General features: G+C 37.5%; 1 protein-coding gene and 1 pseudogene across 1 annotated transcript; one reads left to right on the top strand and one right to left on the bottom strand.

The window, feature by feature from the left end:
- The first annotated feature begins 1,864 nt into the window (after positions 1-1,864).
- LOC120156799 (probable inactive receptor kinase At5g67200) lies at positions 1,865-4,231 on the top strand. Its single transcript, XM_039168062.1, has 2 exons — positions 1,865-3,390; positions 3,512-4,231. The coding sequence occupies exons 1-2, from the start codon at positions 1,983-1,985 to the stop codon at positions 4,075-4,077; spliced, it is 1,974 nt and encodes a 657-aa protein (XP_039023993.1). The 5' UTR covers positions 1,865-1,982; the 3' UTR covers positions 4,078-4,231.
- Positions 4,232-5,394: 1,163 nt separating this feature from the next.
- Positions 5,395-13,253, bottom strand: LOC120156800 (annotated as a pseudogene).
- Between the last annotated feature and the right edge of the window lie 8,898 nt (positions 13,254-22,151).

Raw genomic sequence — 22,151 nt, 5'->3', positions numbered from 1 at the left:
ATTATGTATATGGTTCTTAAGGAGTGGTCCTTCGGGACATAGTGGTCCTTCGGGACATTTCTACGTGATCATTCGGGACAAATATTCAGTGTCCCTAGTGGGAATTTATACGAGCTGTGGTGACAGCATTTGTGCACAACCTCAATGTACTCACATACCTTAAGTTCTCACAGGTGTACATAGGCTAATAAAGAGATTAAACAAATATATTGAATGTGATATGTATATGTGATTTGTTATATAGAATAAATTAAAGGATTCATGTATTGGTTATATGAAAGGATATATGTTTTTAGTTATATGAACTGTATTACATGAATTATATGATGTTAAGTGTATTTCTTTATGAAATGATATATGATGATATATGTGCATGTATGCATTTTGATTTATGAAATGTTTTATGGTTTTTATTATATGTTTATATGCCTCACTAAGTCTATGACTTAGCGTGTGATTGTTTCACACGTAGGTTTCGAGAAGAGGAAGATTGATAAAAGTTACGCAAGACATGTTAGTTCATCATTTCCAAAGATCAGATCAGAAAAGAATTGAATAATATGTATTTTGTAATACTGATATTGGTTGGCATGTATATAAAAATTTGACTCCGGTATGTTCTAAATTAGTTTTGTAAGATCATATGATTGAGTTTTGTAATGTTTTAAACGTATATATGTGAATGGAAATTTTATACTGATGAAAGATTAAATTTTTATGAGTTTATACATGTTTTGCCGACAATTTTTATAATTCGGTATTGTTTTTAGCAATCTGTTCATAAATACGTTTTGACTTGAATTTTTATACTGAAACATAATTTAATAGAATATTGTGATATTTTCTTAAAATGAGTTCAAATGTTTTGATATTTCGTAAGAATATCGTTTTTAAAAGTTAATGTGACATCTCGGACTCGTATCCGGGTCGGGTGTTAAACTTGGGGTACTTCAACAACTACATTTATTCGGGTTGCACCCACCTTTCCATTTATATCAGAAACCATAATTGTCTTCCAACCCCACCTCAATGTTAGCCCCAATAATAAGTAGGCTAAAACCACCCTCAGAAACTCGACCCTATCCAATTTCCAATTCTCCCAAACGTCATGTTTTTTATGGTTTATATAAGGGGCCATAGCTAAAGGAGCCACCGAAATAAGAAGCGACAACGATGAGTATCTATAGTAGGGACTTCAAGAGAGAAAATGGCTAGTTTTTCTATAGAGAATAAATGAAAACTTTTAATATTTGTCTCACAACTTATATTGTGTTGTTTTGCACTTATCAATTTTTATTCAATTTAAATAATATTATTTAACCTCCATATCATCACATTTCATAAAGTACTTTCTACATCATCATACCGTATGGAATTTAACGGTTTAGTAATCATATTGATATACAAATTAAATTTTAGTGTTAAAATTAAAGCATTTTAAAATTGAATGACAAATTAATATACAATTTAAAGTTTACTGACTAATGATACTTGAAGTGTGAATTCACGTGGCAGCTGTTTGACAGCGTCACATGTAAAAAAAGTTAAACCCAATATTGAATACGGAAAGACAGATATCTGAATGTTAATGACCTCTCGGAGAAAGAACAAGAAAGTAACAAAGACTAGGATGGTGAGTTATTTAGATGGAGTGGAAGTAGTTGGTTATGGGAAAATGGGCCAAGTGGCATCAACTACCAAATAAAGAAAAGAGCGAGTTTATCAACCGTACAGAAATTTACAAAAACAATATGATATTTAGGTGAAAAGCTCTATTATTATATCCCCTAATTCTTTGCCTTGGGTTCACGTGATTCTGAGCTTGCACTCCGACAGCTGCTCCCCTAGCTAATACATGCTTTTGTCTTTCATATTGTCTCTTCCCAACATTTGCCCTATCTGATTCAGGGGAATGAGACGGACTACTCAACTAAGCTTATTGCTTTTGAAAAACACACTGAGAAATTGAGACTGGAGAAGAAATGCTGAAGAAAAGACAACCCCTTCTTCTTCACAGCTTCTTCTACATTTTGTTGTTAGTATTATGTAGTATAATTGCTTCTGCTGAAGCTGCAAAGCTAATCCCATCCCCTGAGGCTACTGCCCTTCTGGGTTTTCAGTCCAAAGCAGATTTGAGAAACCATATCGGGTTCTCTCACAATGCAAGATTTCACTTTTGTGATTGGCAAGGAGTCACATGTTACCAGCAGAACGTGGTACGTCTCATATTAGAAGATCTAGATCTCGGTGGCATTTTTGCTCCCAACACATTGTCTCAGCTCAGCCAGCTCCGCGTTTTGAGTCTCCAAAACAACTCCCTCACGGGTTCGATTCCTGATCTTTCAGGCCTCGTCAACCTCAAAACCCTCTTCCTTGATCGTAACTTCTTCACTGGTTCTTTCCCTCTTTCTCTTCTTTCCCTTCACAGAATCAGAACTCTTGATTTCTCCTACAATAATCTCACTGGCTCCATACCAAGCACGTTAGCTTCTGTAGATCGATTATACTACCTACGGTTGGACAGGAACCGGCTTAACGGAACGATTCCTCCTTTGAATCAGTCTTCCCTTAAAATCTTTAACGTTTCAGGGAACAGTCTTACTGGTGCTATTCCAGTGACCCCAACGTTGCTACGGTTTGAGTTCTCTTGTTTTTCGTGGAACCCTGGTCTTTGTGGAGAAATTATCCGCAAAGAATGTCATCCAAGGCCACGCTTTTTTGGTCCCACAGCTGCGGTCGTGCCGCAGCCACCGCCTACGGTGGCTCTTGGTCAAAGTGCAGAAGTGCATGGGGTGGAGTTGGCTCAGCCTCAGCCAAGTTCAAAGGAGCACAAAAGGACCGCGATTATTATAGGGTTCTCCGTCGGGGTGTTTGTTCTTATCGGTTCACTTCTTTGCTTTGTCATAGTGGTAAGGAAACAGACAGATAAAAATCAATCAACGGCTGCGGTTGAATCTGATGACGGGGAGGCCGCAGCAAAAGCTGTGGCGGTCATTCAAATGGAGCAAGAAAATGAGTTGGAAGAGAGAGTGAAGAGAGTGCAAGGAATGCAAGTTGCCAAGAGCGGGAACTTGATATTCTGTGCGGGTGAGGCGCAGTTGTATTCGCTGGACCAGCTAATGAGAGCGTCAGCTGAGTTGCTTGGGAAGGGCACAATGGGGACGACGTACAAGGCAGTGCTTGATAATCGTCTAGTGGTGACGGTCAAGAGGCTGGATGCTGGGAAATTAAATGCCACAACGAAGGAAACGTTCGAGCAACACATGGAATCAGTTGGCGGCTTAAGGCATCCCAATTTGGTGCCTCTCAGAGCTTATTTCCAAGCCCAAGAAGAGAGGTTTCTTATCTATGATTTCCAGCCCAATGGCAGTCTTTTCTCCCTCGTGCACGGTAACAAGTTCATGCTTTCATTTTCTTCAATTTGATTGAGTTGGAAATTTCCCAAAAACATGTGGATTAAGTGATATAGAAAATCATGTCTTAATTTGTCAACGCCAAATTGCATGTGCAGGATCGAAATCAACAAGGGCAAAGCCGCTCCACTGGACCTCATGCCTGAAAATAGCTGAGGACGTAGCACAAGGCCTCTCTTACATACACCAAGCATGGAGGCTTGTCCATGGCAATCTCAAGTCCTCTAACGTCCTTCTTGGCCCTGACTTTGAGGCTGGTCTTTCCGACTACTGTCTCTCAGCCCTAGTCACTTGCGTACCCGACGAAGATCCTGATTCCATTGCATGTAAGCCTCTGGAAACGCGCAATTCTAATCACGAGGCAACATCAAAGTCCGATGTTTTTGCATACGGGGTTTTGTTGTTAGAGCTTCTGACAGGGAAACCTCCTTCCCAGCACCCGTGTCTGGTTCCGGATGAGATGATGCATTGGTTTAGGTCATGCAGGGAAGATGACGGAGGGGATGATGAAAAGCTAGGAATGCTTATTGAAGTGGCCGTTGCTTGTAGTTTGAGCTCTCCCGAACAAAGACCCACGATGTGGCAGGTTCTGAAGATGTTACAGGAGGTTAAAGCAGCGTCAATGGAGGATGGTGAATTTGACCCACTTTCTGGGATATGTTAAATCAATTTATGATGTTACCAGCATTTAATTGTAGGATTACAGTATGCAATAGAGAAAAGTAAAACCAACATATTTACACTCCAAGATAACAATTGCAACTGCTGCTATTGTTACCTTAGGAATTCATTTCTGACATTATTTACGTTGTTTCATAGTCATGGCCCCTACATCCACATGGGTACTTTTCTGTGCTTCCATGTCCATGTTCTTTGCTTTCATTATCTCGGATACAAGAACTTTATCATCATCATTCATCATCATCATGCCAGTTGCAGTTGATGTTAATGGCCGGTCAACGTTTAATTTTTTTAGAAAAAAAATTAAAAGGTAGGTAGTTGCAGTTACTTTCTTCTACAAGCCTTCTGAGGCATCTCATCGTTTGTTAATCTCAATATGGACAGACTTCAACTCAAACCAATTTCCAGGGAGAGACGAAATGAATTGAATATTTTTTCCTCATATAACACCTGAAAATGCTACAGGCTTCAAGCTTGCACACATGCTGAAATATATGGACCAATAAATTACAAATTTGGGTAAAAAAATGAAAATGTGAAAGAAAAATACAATTAGACTGCAGCTTTAATACAAGTTTCTACCACTTACAACCAGTTTCTTCCCTAAAAGTGTGTTCTTGATAGAAAACACAGCAAAACCTTAGAGACAGCTCAAGTAAAATCCAAATATACTTATTTTTATTGCCATTGGAACCATCCCATGTTCACGTCTTCAACGTATCTGACACGGCAGCATCAACACTTCTTTACAAGATGCTCCAGATTTCGTACTCACAGCCCAAAAAAAACAAAACAAAGGAAGATTACAGACCTATACGTTTGATATTATCAAAAAAATCAATTAAACCAAACACGGCTCATGCAGATCCCAACAGCCAGTTCCAATACACTGCATCAACTAAGAAAAAGATACCATAAGGCTCAGGCACGTTGATGAATGGGAAACAGGGTTTTGCCGATTCAATCGTGTTCAACCAAGCAGATCATGATTTTCATAAGCCATTAGTCCCTCTAGGACATTTGTGTTAGAGTTGACTACCCTAGCCTTCAAATTTGAGTTTCTTGCAATTAGTTCAATTTACTTTGTAAATTGTTCTTCATGTACTGTCAAAACTCATTTTTCTCGAGTTGAAATTTGCAAAAATGATGCCATGTTTTTAGCTGACAATATGTAATTTATCCTTAATGACATAAAATTCATGCTATCTAATATAATTTGTAACAAGAGCATGAATAGCATATGATTGGAGGCTATACCAACATGGCAACATGAAAATACAAGGTAGAAAAAAAATACCTGATCTCTTTTCTAGGCTTCACCTGCACCTTGGTTAGGAACATGCATATAACCAAAGATTACTGTGGCCAATGTAATTGGGTGACCATCGAATATCAGACTCTATATTTCAGGGTTTGAGAACTAGGCCTTGCCCTTACTAGTGTTTCATGACTGTGTCTGATCCATTCTGAAAGTCTCCATGGCTTCTGCCATTTCCATTTGAATTGTAGGAGCCATTGGTGATGGCTTCTTTTCCACCTCCACAGTTTGCCGTTGCCAGCTTGTCCTATAGCTACCAACTTTTTTATTGGTAACTGCCCAAGTGGTACCATCTGCATGACCTGCAAATCCAACTTTCCTTAGCTAAGCATGAAAGCAGATTGCAGCACTATGATTCAAGTTGGACAATGAAGTTACCTTTCTTGTTTGATCCCTGAATGCCGCTGATTCTCTTGCTGGACCATTAACAATACCTGGACTATATTTCAGCTGTTTCTGTGCTGGCGCAGACATTGGAGATAACGAACCGTTAATGTCATCAGCAACATGTTTCAGCGAATTTGGAGAGTTCCCCTGCACATGGATACTTTCTGTCAAAAAGTAGTGCTAGGAGTAGCAATGATGTTGATACATAAAACAGTGGTAACAGGTCCTGTACAATAACCTTAAAATTCTATTTGTCTTACTACAAAAGAAAACCCTATATTTTAGGAGGAATCCTGTTTTTGAGATTCCTTGACGCAATGCAGATTGCAGTTCTAGCTAGTCAGCTGAACAAAGGTTTGGCATTCTATGAGGGATAAACAATGCAGACTCAATTGTAGCTAAGGGAAGGGCCCCCATCATGATGAGGACATTTTGAGGAGGAAGTTTGTCATTCAAGAAAACAGTAAGAGATTCAAGATGCTGCCACTATAAAGGACTTTTTGTTGATAATATAAAGGGGTTTCCAAGTTCTGTTGTCTTATACCAAATCTGGCATTCTTGAGAAAAAATCACTCATAAATTTTAGAATTTGGAGTTTTATTCAAAGCATCTTAATGAGCATCATTCTTTTGAGCCATTAAAGAACTCCAAAAGAGCAATTCAAGATTCATAGTTGTAATTGTAGAATTCAACCACATGCTTAGAAGTTGGAAGTCATTTAATCAAATCAATTTCACAGAACCTCTTTTGGATGTCGTATATGTATCTAAGTTCAACATCATCTGTGTGTAAATGTGAAAACAACTTTAGAATATGTGATCAGGTCTATGTTCCTCAATGAGTTTAGCCTGTTAAGCATGCCTTGGATGAAAAGCTTAAATAAAGCATTGGATGTAAAACTTGAATAAAGTTTCCATATAACTAACCGTAGCTGCCGTAGCCAATGCAACGGCATCAGCTTGCTCTCTTAATTTTAGCTCATTCTCAACTTCTTTTCTTCGTAACTCGCTCTGCCGCAACAGACCTACAAGTTCTTTAAGTTGTTCTTTCATTTCCTTGATTTCCATGTATTTTTCCCACAATTGGCACCTGTTCATATTATATAAGCATCCATAATTGATTTGTTTTCTGTTCTTTCTCGTTGAACTCCAGGAATAGGCCATTATGTTTGACCTACTTTCATGTATATTTACACATATCACTAGGTGAGAGAAAGCCCCTTGTATCTCCAAGAGAATTAAACATATACTGGAGTAGGTTCTTTGCATCTCAAATGGAGCGCAACTGATTCCAACGTCCATGATTAGTGAAGGCACGCTCCCGCTCTTCCGCCGCTAAAAGTTGTGAAGCCATTGCTACAACTGAATTAGAGGATATGTCATATGCTGAGCATATTCTCAAGTGAAGATATTCTAGCCACTCTTGCATTTGGTGACATGGAGGCTGCCCTGTGGAGAAGTAAAATATATCAAGGCATGTTAGGAGAGGTTGCAGTACTTATACACAGGAGAACAAACTGCATTTAAGTAATCTCCTCAAATTCATGTTGGATTGTAAAAGGATTAAAATGCTAGTATAAAGTACAACGTTTGGGCGTTAGATACCTGGAAAATCCATTCTTTCCTCTTGGAGGGCTGAGCCCCTTCGAAGCAAATTCATTTACTTGTTTCAAGACAGCTAAATCTTCTGCCAGTGCAGCTCTCCTGGAGGTAGTGCGTAATGAGTGACAGTGACATAAAAATAGTCCATCTATCCCGAAGCAGATTTATATACAAATAAGATTTTGTTATATACACTCGGCTTTGCTTCTCATATTCAAAGCGAACTTCATGCACATTCACCATCACTTCTAACTCGTGATCTAGCCAACGTTGTAGTGCTTTCTCATTGGTCTACAGGAAAAGGTTACATAAAATGGTTTAAAGATGTGGGTATAGAAAATAACCCAAAAAAATAAAAGGAGAGAAACATAGATCATCACCTGCCCATTTATTCCATTCCCATTGGCAATAGCTGGTAGACACAAAAAGTTAGAAATTAAAACAAATGAAAGGAAGGGCATGAATTATGTTTACCTAAATAAAACTAGACTTTCTAGCATAAGACATTACTAATATCTCCTAGAATACAGTTGAATTGCCATGCCTCTATGAAGAGCATTATATTAGATAAGACATGGAATGTCCAGGTCATCAATCTTTAAAAGGATAAAACCTACCTGAGTTGTCACGGACAGAAGATTTACGAGCTTCCAGCAACTCTTTTAGCCTCTTGGTGGCCATGGCAGCCTCCTTGGTTTTCCTTTGGAGAACCTGAAAGCATGCATAGCTTCAAATTATTTCTCTACAAACAAATCAGTCAGTGGTAGGTACTCATCACACAAGAAATTAAAACATGCTCACCAGTTTCTGGCGTTGATTTAAAGCTTGCAGCTTATACCTTTCATACTCATTTCTCCGGCCATCTTTCCGTAACTGGTTGTGCATGCAATTAGAACCAGTTAAACATATAATACAAACAGTGTATGCAAATACTGGCCACAAATCCAAAATATAATTCCAGCAGTAAATGACTATCTTTGTTCTCATGTACACCACAATAATGTGTGCAATAGTTAAGAATCTGACACGCTATAAATTGCTTAGATTGATAGAAACAAAAGAAGTAAGGCACCTGTAACAGTTCCTTTTCTCGAGAGGCTTTCCACTGACGAAATTGTTCTGCCTCTTGTTTTATCCTATGTTGCAACTGAACCTACAGCCACATGATGGGCAAGGGAAGAAAAAATAAAAAAGGGCAGGGGGGAAGATGGGGCGATTTGGCAGAGTGTATACTATATATCATAATTAACCATAAGAAAAGATATAAGACAAACATAAGATTTAACCTTTTGTGCCTTTATGAATAGAATTTCATCTTGCAGTCGTTTTGCTGCTTCGTCACTCTTCTGTTTCTGCTTTAAAAGTTGAACCTGGTTCTCTTGTTTCTTCTTAAGTTCCAGAATCTGGTGCAAATAAATATCCACAATTATAATGAAATCAGTATCATCCCTTCTGTTCAATCCAACAATGAATGCCATTTAACTTAAACACTATGTACATTTGCTTCAAGGGATTTCAGTTTCTGAGCATGGATATCTTGAACTTTTTGTTTTTGTCCATCAGAACCAGCAGAAAGATTTTCAATTTCAGCCAATAAGCGGTCCCTTTCTTGCTGCAGTGAAGAAATAGGTTAAGAAATGTTAGCATGCTTATTTTTTCTTCAAGTAAGGTATGAAAATTAAAAGATATTTAAACCTGCACAGCTATTTTCTCATCCTCTAATTCCTGAATTTTCTTCCCAAAATGAAGCTTAAGAGCAATTGCGTCGCCTCCAAAAAGTTTCATCTCGGACTGCTCAAACATAAAATAGAAGAATTAGCTAGTGTTAGAGAAGTTGCCAACCATGCCAATAACAAGAGTTGCAACCAGACATACTATCTAATTATCAAGAATTGAAACCCCCTAAGAACTTGACCTCTGAATGACAACTACTGAACATTATTTCACTACGAAAAAAATATACCTCTTTCTCCTCTAAGCGTCTATTCAATTCATGCAATTCTTTGTCCATAGTATTTTGTAAAAGCCTGTGCTCCCACTCTTTTGTTGCTGCTTCATCAATTCCTCTGGAATAACCTGCTAAAATAGCCAGTAAATTCAAGTCAAGAAAACACCTTTAAAAAAAATTCGTAAAGATGAATGATATACGTCTTTTGTAGGTCAGGTAAGTCTGTATCTATCGTGGTTTCATCCATTTGATAGTCAGAAGACTCTAAACTGTGCAAGTTCCTTTTCAACCCATCACTTTTGATAGAACAAGGACTACCATCCTGAAATAGGAAGTTTTTCATTCATAAGCATTTGAAATGACAACGTACATGATAAACCATTCAAAAAAAATGAAAACTACATGATAAAAACTTGCATGTAAATCAGCCAAGAAATTTCAAGTATAGCTCAAGGGTTTCCTTAACATACTTGAGCATTGGTTTCATGTTGATTCACACTGGTGCATCTGCTGCGGAACTCCTGAAGTTCTTGGCAAAGATCCTCATTAGCAGCTTCAAGCCAAGCAATTCTTTCCCTGAGAACCTGCAAAATCAGTCCTATTAAAAGGCCTGTGGGACTAATCCTATTTATTATCTCCAAGAAGAAGTTTAAGGACCGAATAAGTTATTTTACCTATTGTTGAAGTGTTCTAATGAAAGATCCCAAGAAACAATTAAAAATAATCAATAAGTTTATTTCAGCAGTTAAGAGTACCATGATAACTGCACTTCATCAGAACCCCCGCGTGCACAAAGTTCTGCTTGCAGATATTCTAACTGTTGATGCATCTTTAGCATCTCGTTGGACATGGGATCTCAGTTAACCTATTTAAGTCAAAACGAGAGTGAAAGTTCTGTATAGACACTACCTTGAATATCATCTAATATCTGACAAAAGAAAGAGGAAACTTTGAGTAATGAAAACTATTCTCTTGTACTTACTATAGGCTTGTTTTGGATGTTGCGAGCACGATTTGCTTTAAAGTATTAAGGGTTTCCTCCACATTGATGTCGGCAGGACTTATGCATGATGCTCATAAAGAAATAGTTAAGGATAATAATTGAAGTGCACAAAATTGGGAAGGAACTAGAACATGAATGTGCCAAATTAGAAAAAATGGCAGTACCTATCATCACAGTTCTGCTGTTGCCACCAAGTGAATCCTGCACAAAGAAATAATAAAGTTTCATCACTTAATAAACAATCTGAGAGAAAATAAAGATAACATATTAAAGACCGAGTAATAGTATATATGTTCTCTTGGCTAATAATCAAGCCTAAAAGGTCAATTTCAAACAAAATAAACCTTCAATTTAACATTCTTACTAGATTTCTGTAAAATAGTACAGTGTAAATAATGCCTAGCAAAGTGGGAGATACAGACTTCTTAAAATATCCATACCTGCAAAAGCTGTGTAAGTTTACTATCTCGATATGGAACGTGAACACCTTCTTTTTGCTTTTTTTCATCACCAAGGGCACTGATGACATTACCAAGTGCAAGTAGGCCCTTGTTGATATGAACTCCTGTTTAGATGCCAAAGATGTCCATTATCATGTTTGATTTGGAGAAGAATTCTTTCATGAGATAAAGAATGGACAAGCAGTGCCACTAACCTTCTTTAAAACGCAATCCATCAGAACCGGTTCTTTTTGCTCTCTCCGATCCAGCAAGATCTACCAAATGTAACTTGGCACAAAGGTATTCTTCACTTGTTATGTCATTACGACTTCCATCTCCATAAATAGGATTGAGTTTACATATTTACTCTAAGGTGATGGTGAAGATTGCATGTGAGCGACTATACAACCACATGAATAGATTATCAAAAATCACCAAGGCATATAAAACTATAAAAAGGTAAAAAGTAGAATAAGTCGAGAGAGCATTGCTCGGTATGCATCATGAGATATATCAAAAGCAACAAGCTCCAAAAACCGAAAACCTTGTAACATTTTCAGATTTTCTTTTCTTTTCTTTTCTTTAAAAAGACTATTAATTACAAACATCAAATAAAGTACTTTGTAGAAGACAAATTTTGATTGGGCCTTGTTTTAAAAGTATCTATAAATTTAAAGGTTTTCATGTTAAAACTTTACCATCATGGAAACATGAGCCTTTCCATATTTTGCTATTCCCCATTCTGGGTTCATCCACAGCCAAAGATTGCCCAGTTTTCCTCATAAACTAAGCTAAAGACATTACCTTTGCCTTGCATGCAGTGCATCCATAGCTTACAGGATTAACAAATGATGATATTAGACAGATACGTTTTTCCATATTTAAAGAACAAAGAACCACAAGATAGCATCTCCTCCAGAGTTTCGAAGAAATTAAAGTGCATAAATACCCAAGAACGGAATGTGAATTAACCTTGATTGGTTGTTCATGTTTGTACTCCCCGTTGCTCGACTCAATGATCCCTGTTCTAGGCAAGCAGCCATTTCTTTTAATGTACGGACACTAAATTCGGTAGATCCTGCAAGCGTAATAACACCATTTGATGATTCACGGATCTGTATTGGTGGTTTTCCTGGGACATGTACTTTCCCTGCATTTGGACTTGCTGTACCTGATTTGTTCAAAGAAGTAGGATCCAACAAATCTCGTACTTCTTTCAGAATCTATTACATCAACATCAGATAAAGTTATATATTTCCGAACCATACACTATAAAGAGACACACGTTATATTGCAAAACAGTGTGATCGCCCATTATATTGCTAATAGCATAACTGGAAACTGAAACAACAAAAGGAAATGCTGGGTTATTTAACAAACCTCAATGAAGGAAACGTGCAACTGAAAATCTGTTTGATGTTTTAGACTTTCAATCTTGGTGAACAAAGTGTTCATTACTTGAGAAATGATTCCTGTTTGACAACCATCTTTGAAGCCTGTGCTCATAGTATACGTTTTACCTGATCCAGTCTGCAAATTTATGGATTCTTCAATCACAATAAAACAGAACTGCAATATTTAGCGGCTGTCTTGTGGGAGATTCAGCGGTACCTGACCATAAGCAAGAACGGTAGCATTATATCCTTGGAATAACCCATCAACGAGAGGAAAAATGCATTCCTCAAACATGGAAGATGATGAAGAACCAGTGCTCCCATAGACATGATCAAATGTAAAGGAATGTGCCCCAATTTGTACCTGCATCATAGTCAAACCAATATGAAGCTTCTTTTTTTTTTAAAAAAAAAAAGGTTTCCTCCTCCTTTAAAATGGATTATTTCACCTAAACAGAAGTTTCAGAGCAATTAAAATCCAGCATCAACTAATTCAACTTAAGAATTCACGTAAATAACCATATTTTAAGGGTTCATAGCTTCCTACTATAATAGGATCATAAAGTCGTAGCCCCAAAAATGGATATCATAAAATAGAACCATCATAAAAACCAACTGAATTCAGCTTAATTTCACATATTTTAACTTCCACTGCAAAAATAAAACAACTCATAAGCATCCCAATTATAGAAATTGTACTAATGACAATTTCTGATCCAAAATCAGACAGTGAATCCTCACTAATCAACCATTGAAGCTTCCAGATCTCCGTATAAATAAAATTAACCCACAACTGGATATACTCAGAAAACCAACACACTCCCAATAAATCGCCCATTGAACAAGAAGTTAACAGTGAAGACCAGCATTCTCTACCTGTGGCTTTCCTGGGGTGACAGTAACACAATCTTTACAGCCTTGAAGCTTTTCATCGCCAATTAGCGGTCTTACATGAACCGCAACCTTAACACAACAATCCTCAGAAGCTGCTGCAGCTTCCATAGGAAGCAGCTAATAATGAAGAATTCCACAATTCCCGAACACAAAGAAAGAAAGTAAGGAGAAAAAACACAGAAACAAAGAGAAAGTGTTTATTTTATTTTATTTCACGTTAAAGAGTTAAAAGATTAAATCTTTTTTTTCTCTTTTTTTTTTTCCTTCTAAAAGATCCGCTCTCATTGAAAATACAGATGTTTGAGGACAAAGAAAGTGATACAACAACTAACGAAGAAAACAACATAGAAAGCTGAGTGAGTTCCAGAGGGTTGCTGCTGTTATTGTTGGGACGTTTAAAAAAATGAAGGGGAGAGAGAGAGAGAGAGAAGGGTAGTTGAGGAATTAGATGCTATGGGGTGGCATTAGAATAGAAGAATACCCAGCAATAAATTAACTGCAGTGACAACCACCACTATCATTTTCCTTACCCACCTCTACCCTTTATCTTGCTCTCCGCCTCTGTTTCTCACCTTCCTTGAACATGGAGTTTTTCTTTTTGATCCCTCCCCCTATTTTTTTTCTCATTTTTACAATTCTACCCTTTTCACCACCAATCTTTTCTGGGTTTTTCTGTTTAAAAAGGAAAAGGAAAAAGAAAAAGAAGATAGATGAGTGTTCCTAAAACCACATATTATGATGCTGAAGGTCTCATGATTATGCCCAGAATACGGTAGAAAAATAGGATGGCACAGCACATAAGCCACGTGACTAGAAATCATCTACGGTTTAATGGGGGGGAAAACTTTGGATCATAGATATTTATACGCTAACAATACGTGTACGTTCTCTGTTAATCTTTTGCATGCGTTATATAAATGATGCTACTTCTGAATTTAAAGATCATGATCTATAAGTACTAAAATAATAATGTGCTGCTTAAATGCTAATACAGATGTTAACAAACTAGTAATATATACATAAATTAATTCATCTCCATCCACCTCCATTATTTCTTAATAATTGATATTAAGTTAAGAAATAAACTTGATCATCTATAATAAACAAAAGCTACTCTCTTTATCTTTATCTTTCAAGGACAAAACAATTGAAAGAAAATTTGCATAAATGTTCTTTCTTTTCATACTGAGAGCTAACCCGTGAAGTGGCGAAGAAGAAGGGAAAGAAAAAGATGCCACAAAATAGACATAGCCAGTTGGTGGTCTCCGACACTCACATGCCCCTTCTTTTGTTCTAACCCTTTTAACCACTTTCACTTAGACTTATGTTTGGTTCCACCCTTTTACTGTAATTCTTCTTAATACCTCTCCAGGGAGTTTCGTTTCCTATCATTTTGATTTAATTTTAATTCAACTTAAAATTTAATTCTCAATTATATGTAAAGGTTTAGGTTTGGATATTTGAATATTCTGAGTTTTGTATACAAAACTTTTACCAATTTTTCGTTAATTATCTATTGAACTTAATTTTAAATATATTTTCATATAAAACATTTTTTTCTCCCTAACATGATATGTATGACAAAATTTAGTACTATTTTCATGTATTGCATGGTGTCGTGTACGACACATTGATTGGCTACCAAAACAGAGGGAAACATGGTTAACAATAAACAACCATAGATTGGCCTTTATTCCTGAAAACCAATGTTTGAAAAAGAAAGCACAAAACCAAAAAAAAAAGTTTATAAATATTTGATTTGTAGGGTTGGACCCTATTAATTAAAACGGTATATCACCCAAATGCCGGTGGTTGTTACGTCGCTGGGTCGTTAAAAGGTTTACGAATTTGTAGATCAACAAGCAGTATCAATTTAACATCAAGATTAAGGCGCTACATAATTAGCTTGACAGCAACGTTTTGATTAAAGGTTTCCATTGCAGGGAATGGCTGCTTCATTATTTACAAATTTCAGCATGAAAATTTGATAAAAGATAACTCCTACCATCAAGCTAAAGGCCAAGGGTTACTGCAATGCTTTACCGCTTTGATATTTGTAAATACTTTCTCCATACGATGTATAAAATGATCATTTAACATTGTATATATGAAGTTAGAATCTTTTACATTATGACCTCCACATATATATATGTTTGACAATGAATTTGCCATCACTTTGCTGGTAAAAATGTGATTGACAATGAATTTTTATCCGCTGGGGGGGTTTAAAGAATCGTAATTAGGGTTAGTTGGACTCTTAATTTTATAGGATTATATAACAAATGACATTTAGCTAAAGCTAACAACTGAGACAATTATTATGATTAACCATAGCAGAGAAGATATGCAGACCCGTTCGCTTTGCTTGCTAGCCTTTACATTGATGCGGTCAACTGCAAGTTAAAGCAAGCTTATCATGGAACCAATTCTCTGAGGGCTGAGGCACATGTCAAACACCTTCATTCACAAGGAATGTCACGGGGAATAACATCGGTTAAAAAAGAAAGGTTGATGCAAAAAACCCTAACCCCAAGTTTCCTTTTCATCAGCCTACTCACCATTTCACTGGATTTCTTTTCCCTTTTTTTCATTTCGACCGTTAGATTGGACACATACCACGCCACTAAAGGAAACCCCCCCCTTTTTTTTGTCGTTTGATGTTGGGTGCGTGCTTATTTTATCATAAAAGAATGGGTGTGACATTGAGTAATACTTCTTGTTACTCTGAGACGTTTTCCTCTGTATATTTTTAAACCGATAATTCCATTTTACCAAACCTTGAAAATGGTTCCAAAATAACACATTCCTTTTGTTACTGTTATGAATAATGTATTACATACCAACCACAAAAAGGCAGCATCTGGGATGACTGCAACAGTTTCTACTTCTAGACTGTTTCGTGTTTCAACATCCGACCAATTATGATCTTGTTTTCTCTGTACGTGTGTTTGTGCACTTTTACATGTCTTGTCATAAGCTCACAAGCTGAGCACACGTGTATCTAACGAACATTCATTGGCGATTGGACATTTGCTACATTATCCGTTGTATAAATATTATAAAATGTAGCTGTATGGAACACGTATCTTGAAAATTGAGTCATGTGTGTTAGATTTGTCTAGAAATTAAGTTGACAAGTTAAAAATTTCATCTTGGTTGGTGGTCAACTTATTGGAAATTTCATCTTGGTTGGTGGCCAAACTTTAAACATGTGAATTTCATATTTGGTGGCTAACTTGTACACATTGAAAAATTCTTTGGTAGGTGGCCAAACTTTTAACATATTGTTCTTGAAACTCAACTATAAATAGGCCTAAGTATTTCAATTAGAAATCATCCCAAAAACAAGTTCTCTCTTCCTCTTGTATTCTTCATTATCCCACTTTGGGAATTCCAAAGAATTCCATTTGTTGTAATATTGGCGATATAGTGAAGTTATCATCCGGTGTGGTGCCCAAGGAGTAGACGATATTCTCGTCGAACCTCGTAAATTTGGTGTGTTCTCTCATTTATTGTTTTTTATTCAGTTCTTTTCCATTGTGTTTCAATATTCAATAGTTTGACAGGTTTATCCGCTGTGCAACATTTGATGGTTTTAATCTTGACATTTTAGGTCAATTTTAAAACTACGTTCGTGTGGAAAATAACATGTTTTCCCCAACAATTGGCATCAGAGCTTCGGTTGAGGTTATCCTGGTGGTTCCGTTGCTGAAAAGATACCGTTCGTGATATTGAATATTGTTCGTTAGAATTAAAATGCCAAAATACGGATCATTTGAGACATCAAGCTCTTCATCTGGACCGGTGAGGAGGGTGATGTCAAATGCAAATTTCTCGGTGGAGTTGTTCGATGGATCCAGTCATTTTGGCATGTGGCAAGACGAGGTGTTAGACGCTTTATTCCAACAAGGTCTAGACATCGCCATTGAGGAAGAAAAGCCCGAATATATGGAGGAGAAAGAATGGGGAACAATCAATCGTTTGGCGTGCAGCACTATTTGATCTTGTCTTTCCAGGGAGCAGAAGTATGGCTACAAGAACGAGACTTCTGCAAGTAAGATGTGGAAAGCTTTGGAGGAAAAATTCCTGAAGAAAAGCTCTCAGAATCGTCTCCACATGAAGAAAAGATTGTTCAGATTTGATTATCAACCAGGCACCAGTATGAATGAACACATCACTGCGTTCAATGAGCTAGTGGAAGACTTATTGGGCATGGATGAAACCTTCAAAGATGAAGATTTGGCTTTGATGTTGTTGTCATCTCTTCTAGATGAATTTGAGCACCTTGAGACAACGTTACTTCATGGTAAGGATAATGTTACCCTTAAAGATGTAACTGTTGCTTTGTATAGTTATGAACTCAGGAAGAAAACCAAGAAGGAGAGCAAGTACGAAGCAGCAGAGGCCATGGTGGCAAGAGGTCGCTCGAAAAGTCAAAAGCCAAAGTGGAGATGGAGATCAAAGTCGAAGTATAGACTGGGAAAAGATGAATGTGCCTTTTGTCATGAGAAATGCCATTGGAAGAAAGATTGTCCGAAGCTGAAGAAGAAAGGAAAAACTGCTCCAGATGCATGTGTTGCAGAGCATGATGCACGTGACTCTGACATATCATTGGTTGCTTTATCAAAAACATTCCATTCCGATGAGTGGATATTAGATTCGGGTTGCACCTATCATATGTCCCCTAATCGGGAGTGGTTCTCTGATTTAGTGGAACTAAATGCAGGAGTTGTTTATATAGGCAATGAAAATGCCTGTAAAACTGTTGGGATAGGTTCAATTCGATTGAAGAATCAAGATGGATCAATCAGAGTTCTGACGGATGTCCGATACGTGCCCAGTTTGAAGAAAAATCTCATCTCGTTGGGAGCCTTAGAATCCAAAGGCTCAGTAGTCACTATGAGAGATGAAGTTTTAAAAGTTACATATGGCGCACTTGTGATGATGAAGGGCATCAGGAAAAATAATTTGTATTACTACCAAGGTAGTACAATTATTGGAGCAGTTGCAGCAGCTTCAGGAGGTGATGATTTGGACGCAACCCAGTTATGGCATATGCGGTTGGGACATACTAGAGAGAAATCCTTGCAAATTCTGGCAAAGAAATGATTGTTGAAAGGTGAAAAGGCTTGCAAATTGAACTTTTGCGAGCATTGTGTTCTGGGAAAGCAGAAGAGAGTGAAGTTTGGCACCACTATATATAATACAAAAGGTATTGTAGATTATATTCACTCAGATGTATGGGGTCCTTCAAAGACATTGTCTTTGGGAGGACCATTATTTTGTAACTTTTGTAGATGGCTTTTCCAGAAGAGTTTGGGTGTATCCGATGAAGTCTAAAGATGAAGTGCTTCAAATTTTCCTGAAATGGAAAAATATGATCGAGAACCAGACTGGTAGAAAGATCAAACGTCTTAGGACGGACAATGGAGGGGAATATAAAAGTGACCCATTCTTTGACGTTTGCCATGAGTATGGTATTGTTCGACACTTCACTGTTAGACATACACCACAACAGAATGGGGTGGCAGAGCGTATGAATCGAACACTATTGGAGAAAGTTCGATGTATGTTGTCTAATGCTGGGTTAGGCAAGGCATTTTGGGCTGAGGCTGTGACATATGCTGGCCATCTTATTAATCGTCTGCCGTCATCAGCGATAGGAGGAAAAACACCATTGGAGGTATGGTCTGGAAAACCTGCTACTGATTATGATTCCTTACATGTATTTGAATCCACTGCTTATTATCATGTGAAGGAATCCAAGCTTGATCCGAGAGCAAAGAAGGCTCTCTTTATGGGAATCACCCATGGAGTGAAGGGATTCCGCCTTTGGTGTTTAGACACCAAGAAGGTAATTTGTAGCAGAGATGTTACCTTTGATGAATCTGCCATAGTAAAAAATGTAACAAGTGAAGCTGTCCAGACAAGTAGTACTCCGCAGCAGGTGGAGCATACTCCAAAACAGGTGGAGTTTCAGCAGATGATGATCCCAGAAGTTGATGCAGCTGATTCTTCAACTCCAATAGAAGAATCAGAAGATGAAGAGGTTCAAACCCAAGAACCATTGGAGACACCAGAAACACTTGCAGTTACAAGGCCAAGGAGAGAAATTCGTAGACCTGCTCGATTTGTTGATATGATGGCCTATGCTCTTCCAGTTGTTGATGATGATATCCCTATCACTTACCAAGAAGTAATACAAAGCTTGGAAAGTGATAAGTGGAAAAGTGCCATGGATGAAGAAATGCAATCTCTCCAAAAGAACGACACTTGGAAATTGGCACAATTACCGAAAGGTAAAAGAGCCATTGGATGCAAGTGGGTATTTGTAAAGAAAGATGGATCTCATAACAAGAAAGATGTTCGCTACAAGGCACAGTTGGTAGCTAAAGGCTACGCTCAAAAGGAGGGAATCGACTACAATGAAGTATTTTCCCCTGTTGTGAAGCATTCCTCCATTAGAATATTGTTGGCCTTGGTAGCACAGTTGAATTTGGAGCTAGCTCAACTTGATGTAAAGACGGCTTTCTTGCATGGTGATTTAGAAGAGGAGATCTATATGACACAGCCAGGAGGATACAAAAATAGTGGTTGTGAGAAATAGGTTTGTAAGCTGAACAAATCGCTATATGGATTGAAGCAATCTCTGAGGCAGTGGTACAAGCGATTTGATAGCTTTATGAGGAGGCAAAAGTATACTAGAAGCAAATATGATCATTGTGTGTATTTGCAAAAGCTCAAAGATGGATCTTTCATTTATTTTCTCTTGTACGTTGACGATATGTTGATCGCTTCGAAGAGTCAAAAGGAGATAGACAAATTAAAGGCTCAGTTGAATCAAGAGTTTGAGATGAAAGATCTAGGTGAGGCCAAGAAGATTCTTGGTATGGAGATAAGCAGAGATAGACAGAGAGGGAAGCTTTGTTTAACACAGAAGCAGTATCTGAGAAAGGTATTACAATATTTTGGCATGAATGAAAATACCAAACATGTAAGTATCCCATTGGCTTCTCATTTGAAACTCAGTTCTCAATTATCTCCTAAAACTAACGAAGAACGAGTGTATATGGCAAAAGTTCCATATGCTAATGCAGTTGGGAGCTTGATGTATACAATGGTGTGTACTCGTCCTGACATTTCACAAGCAGTTGGAGTTGTGAGCAGGTACATGCATGATCCTGGAGAAGGACATTGGCAAGCTGTGAAATGGATTCTACGATATCTCCAACAAACCGTGGATGTTGGTTTAGTTTTTGAACAGGATGAAGCACTTGGTCAGTGTATGGTTGGATATGTTGATTCCGATTATGCTGGTGATTTGGATAAACGTCGATCAACTACTGGGTATTTGTTTACTCTTGCTAAAGCCCAGTAAGCTGGAAGTCTACATTGCAATCTACGGTGGCCTTGTCTACTACAGAAGCAGAATACATGGCAGTTTCAGAGGCTGTAAAGGAAGCAATTTGGCTTAACGGGTTGATGGAAGGCTTGGGAGTTGTTCAAAGTCACATTAGTCTCTATTGTGACAGTCAGAGCGTTATTCACTTAGCGAAAAATCAAGTCTACCATTCAAGGACTAAGCATATCGACGTGAGGTATCACTTTGTGCGGGAGATCTTTGAAGAAGGAAAGATTCTACTTCAGAAAATTGTGACATCAGAAAATCCTGCAGATATGATGACCAAGGTGGTAACAGTAATCAAGTTCAATCATTGTTTGAACTTAATTAACATCCTAAAAGTATGAACACCTTCGGGTGTGTGGCGCTTGTGAGCGCAATTAGAGGCACTACAAATTTGGGGAGTTGAAGAAGTTGAGTAGGCTTGGTAATTTCAAGCCAAGGTGGAGATTTGTTAGATTTGTCTAGAAATTAAGTTGACAAGTTGGAAATTTCATCTTGGTTGCTGGCCAACTTATTGGAAATTTCATCTTGGTTGGTGGCCAAACTTTGAACATGTGAATTTCATATTTGGTGGCTAACTTGTACACATTGGAAAATTCTTTGGTAGGTGGCCAAACTTTGAACATATTGTTCTTGAAACTCAACTATAAATAGGCCTAAGTATTTCCATTAGAAATCATCCCAAAAACAAGTTATCTCTTCCTCTTGTATTCTTCATTCTCCCACTTTGGGAATTCCAAAAAATTCCATTTGTTGTAATATTGGCGATATAGTGAAGTTATCATCCGGTGTGGTGCCCGAGGAGTAGACGATATTTTCGTCGAACCTCGTAAATTTGGTGTGTTCTCTCCTTTATTGTTTTTTATTCAGTTCTTTTCCATTGTGTTTCAATATTCAATAGTTTGACAGGTTTATCCGCTGTGCAACCTTTGATGGTTTTAATCTTAACATTTTAGGTTAATTTTAAAACTACGTTCGTGTGAGAAATAACCCGTTTTCCCCAACAATGTGCACATAAAGAGACGAACCGAAAAGGTAGATATTAAATGTCACCTTCAAAGATATCGAAAGTGTTGGGGACAGATATATGTGCAGGGTCCTAGGCCTTCATCATGCGCATGCCTTGCAATTAGATTGTGGGCCGGGGTTCATATTCAGAAAGATGCTCCATTTGTTAATATGTAGTCATAAATCACAATCTAATGTGTTATCCCAAAACAAAAATCACAACCAAATGCATTGATGATCGGCTCTTCCAACAGTCATAACAATGCAGAGATGCTTTTCCAGCCAGATTGAGGGCCATGCAATTTCTCCTCTTCTCTGTTCTACGGATCTCTGAGTGTTTTCTGTCCCCTTTTTTTCTCGGGTTCAACTAAACAAGTTTTACGATGAAGAATTAATAATAATAATGTAACTACGTACAATGATTTAATTGAGAAATAAGTTTTGATTTGTCTAACAGAAACAAAGCGCATGCTTATCCATTAACACCAAACTTTTTGCTTTCTTTTTATATGTCAATTATCAGGAAAAGATAGAGGAAAAACTAGCACTTTAATTATTATTATTATTATTATTTGGAATAGTTTCTTTTTGCGGAACGAAAAGTAGGAAACCAATAGGAGAAAAATAATAATGATGGAGAAGTTCCATTTGAACCGGTT

Source organism: Hibiscus syriacus, unplaced genomic scaffold (assembly GCF_006381635.1).
Source record: "Hibiscus syriacus cultivar Baekdansim isolate YM2019G1 unplaced genomic scaffold, ASM638163v2 tig00111237_pilon, whole genome shotgun sequence".
Lineage (NCBI taxonomy): Eukaryota > Viridiplantae > Streptophyta > Magnoliopsida > Malvales > Malvaceae > Hibiscus > Hibiscus syriacus.
The sequence above is the reverse complement of the archived record's forward strand: the minus strand, read 5'-3'. Positions and strand labels throughout refer to the sequence as shown.

What these genes read in the sequence shown, in the direction of transcription:
- LOC120156799 (XM_039168062.1), top strand. Translation starts at nt 1,983, where the DNA reads ATGCTGAAGAAAAGACAACCCCTTCTTCTTCACAGCTTCTTCTACATT. An exon ending in TCTTTTCTCCCTCGTGCACG is followed by an intron (nt 3,391 to 3,511) that starts GTAACAAGTTCA and finishes TTGCATGTGCAG; the next exon opens with GATCGAAATCAACAAGGGCA.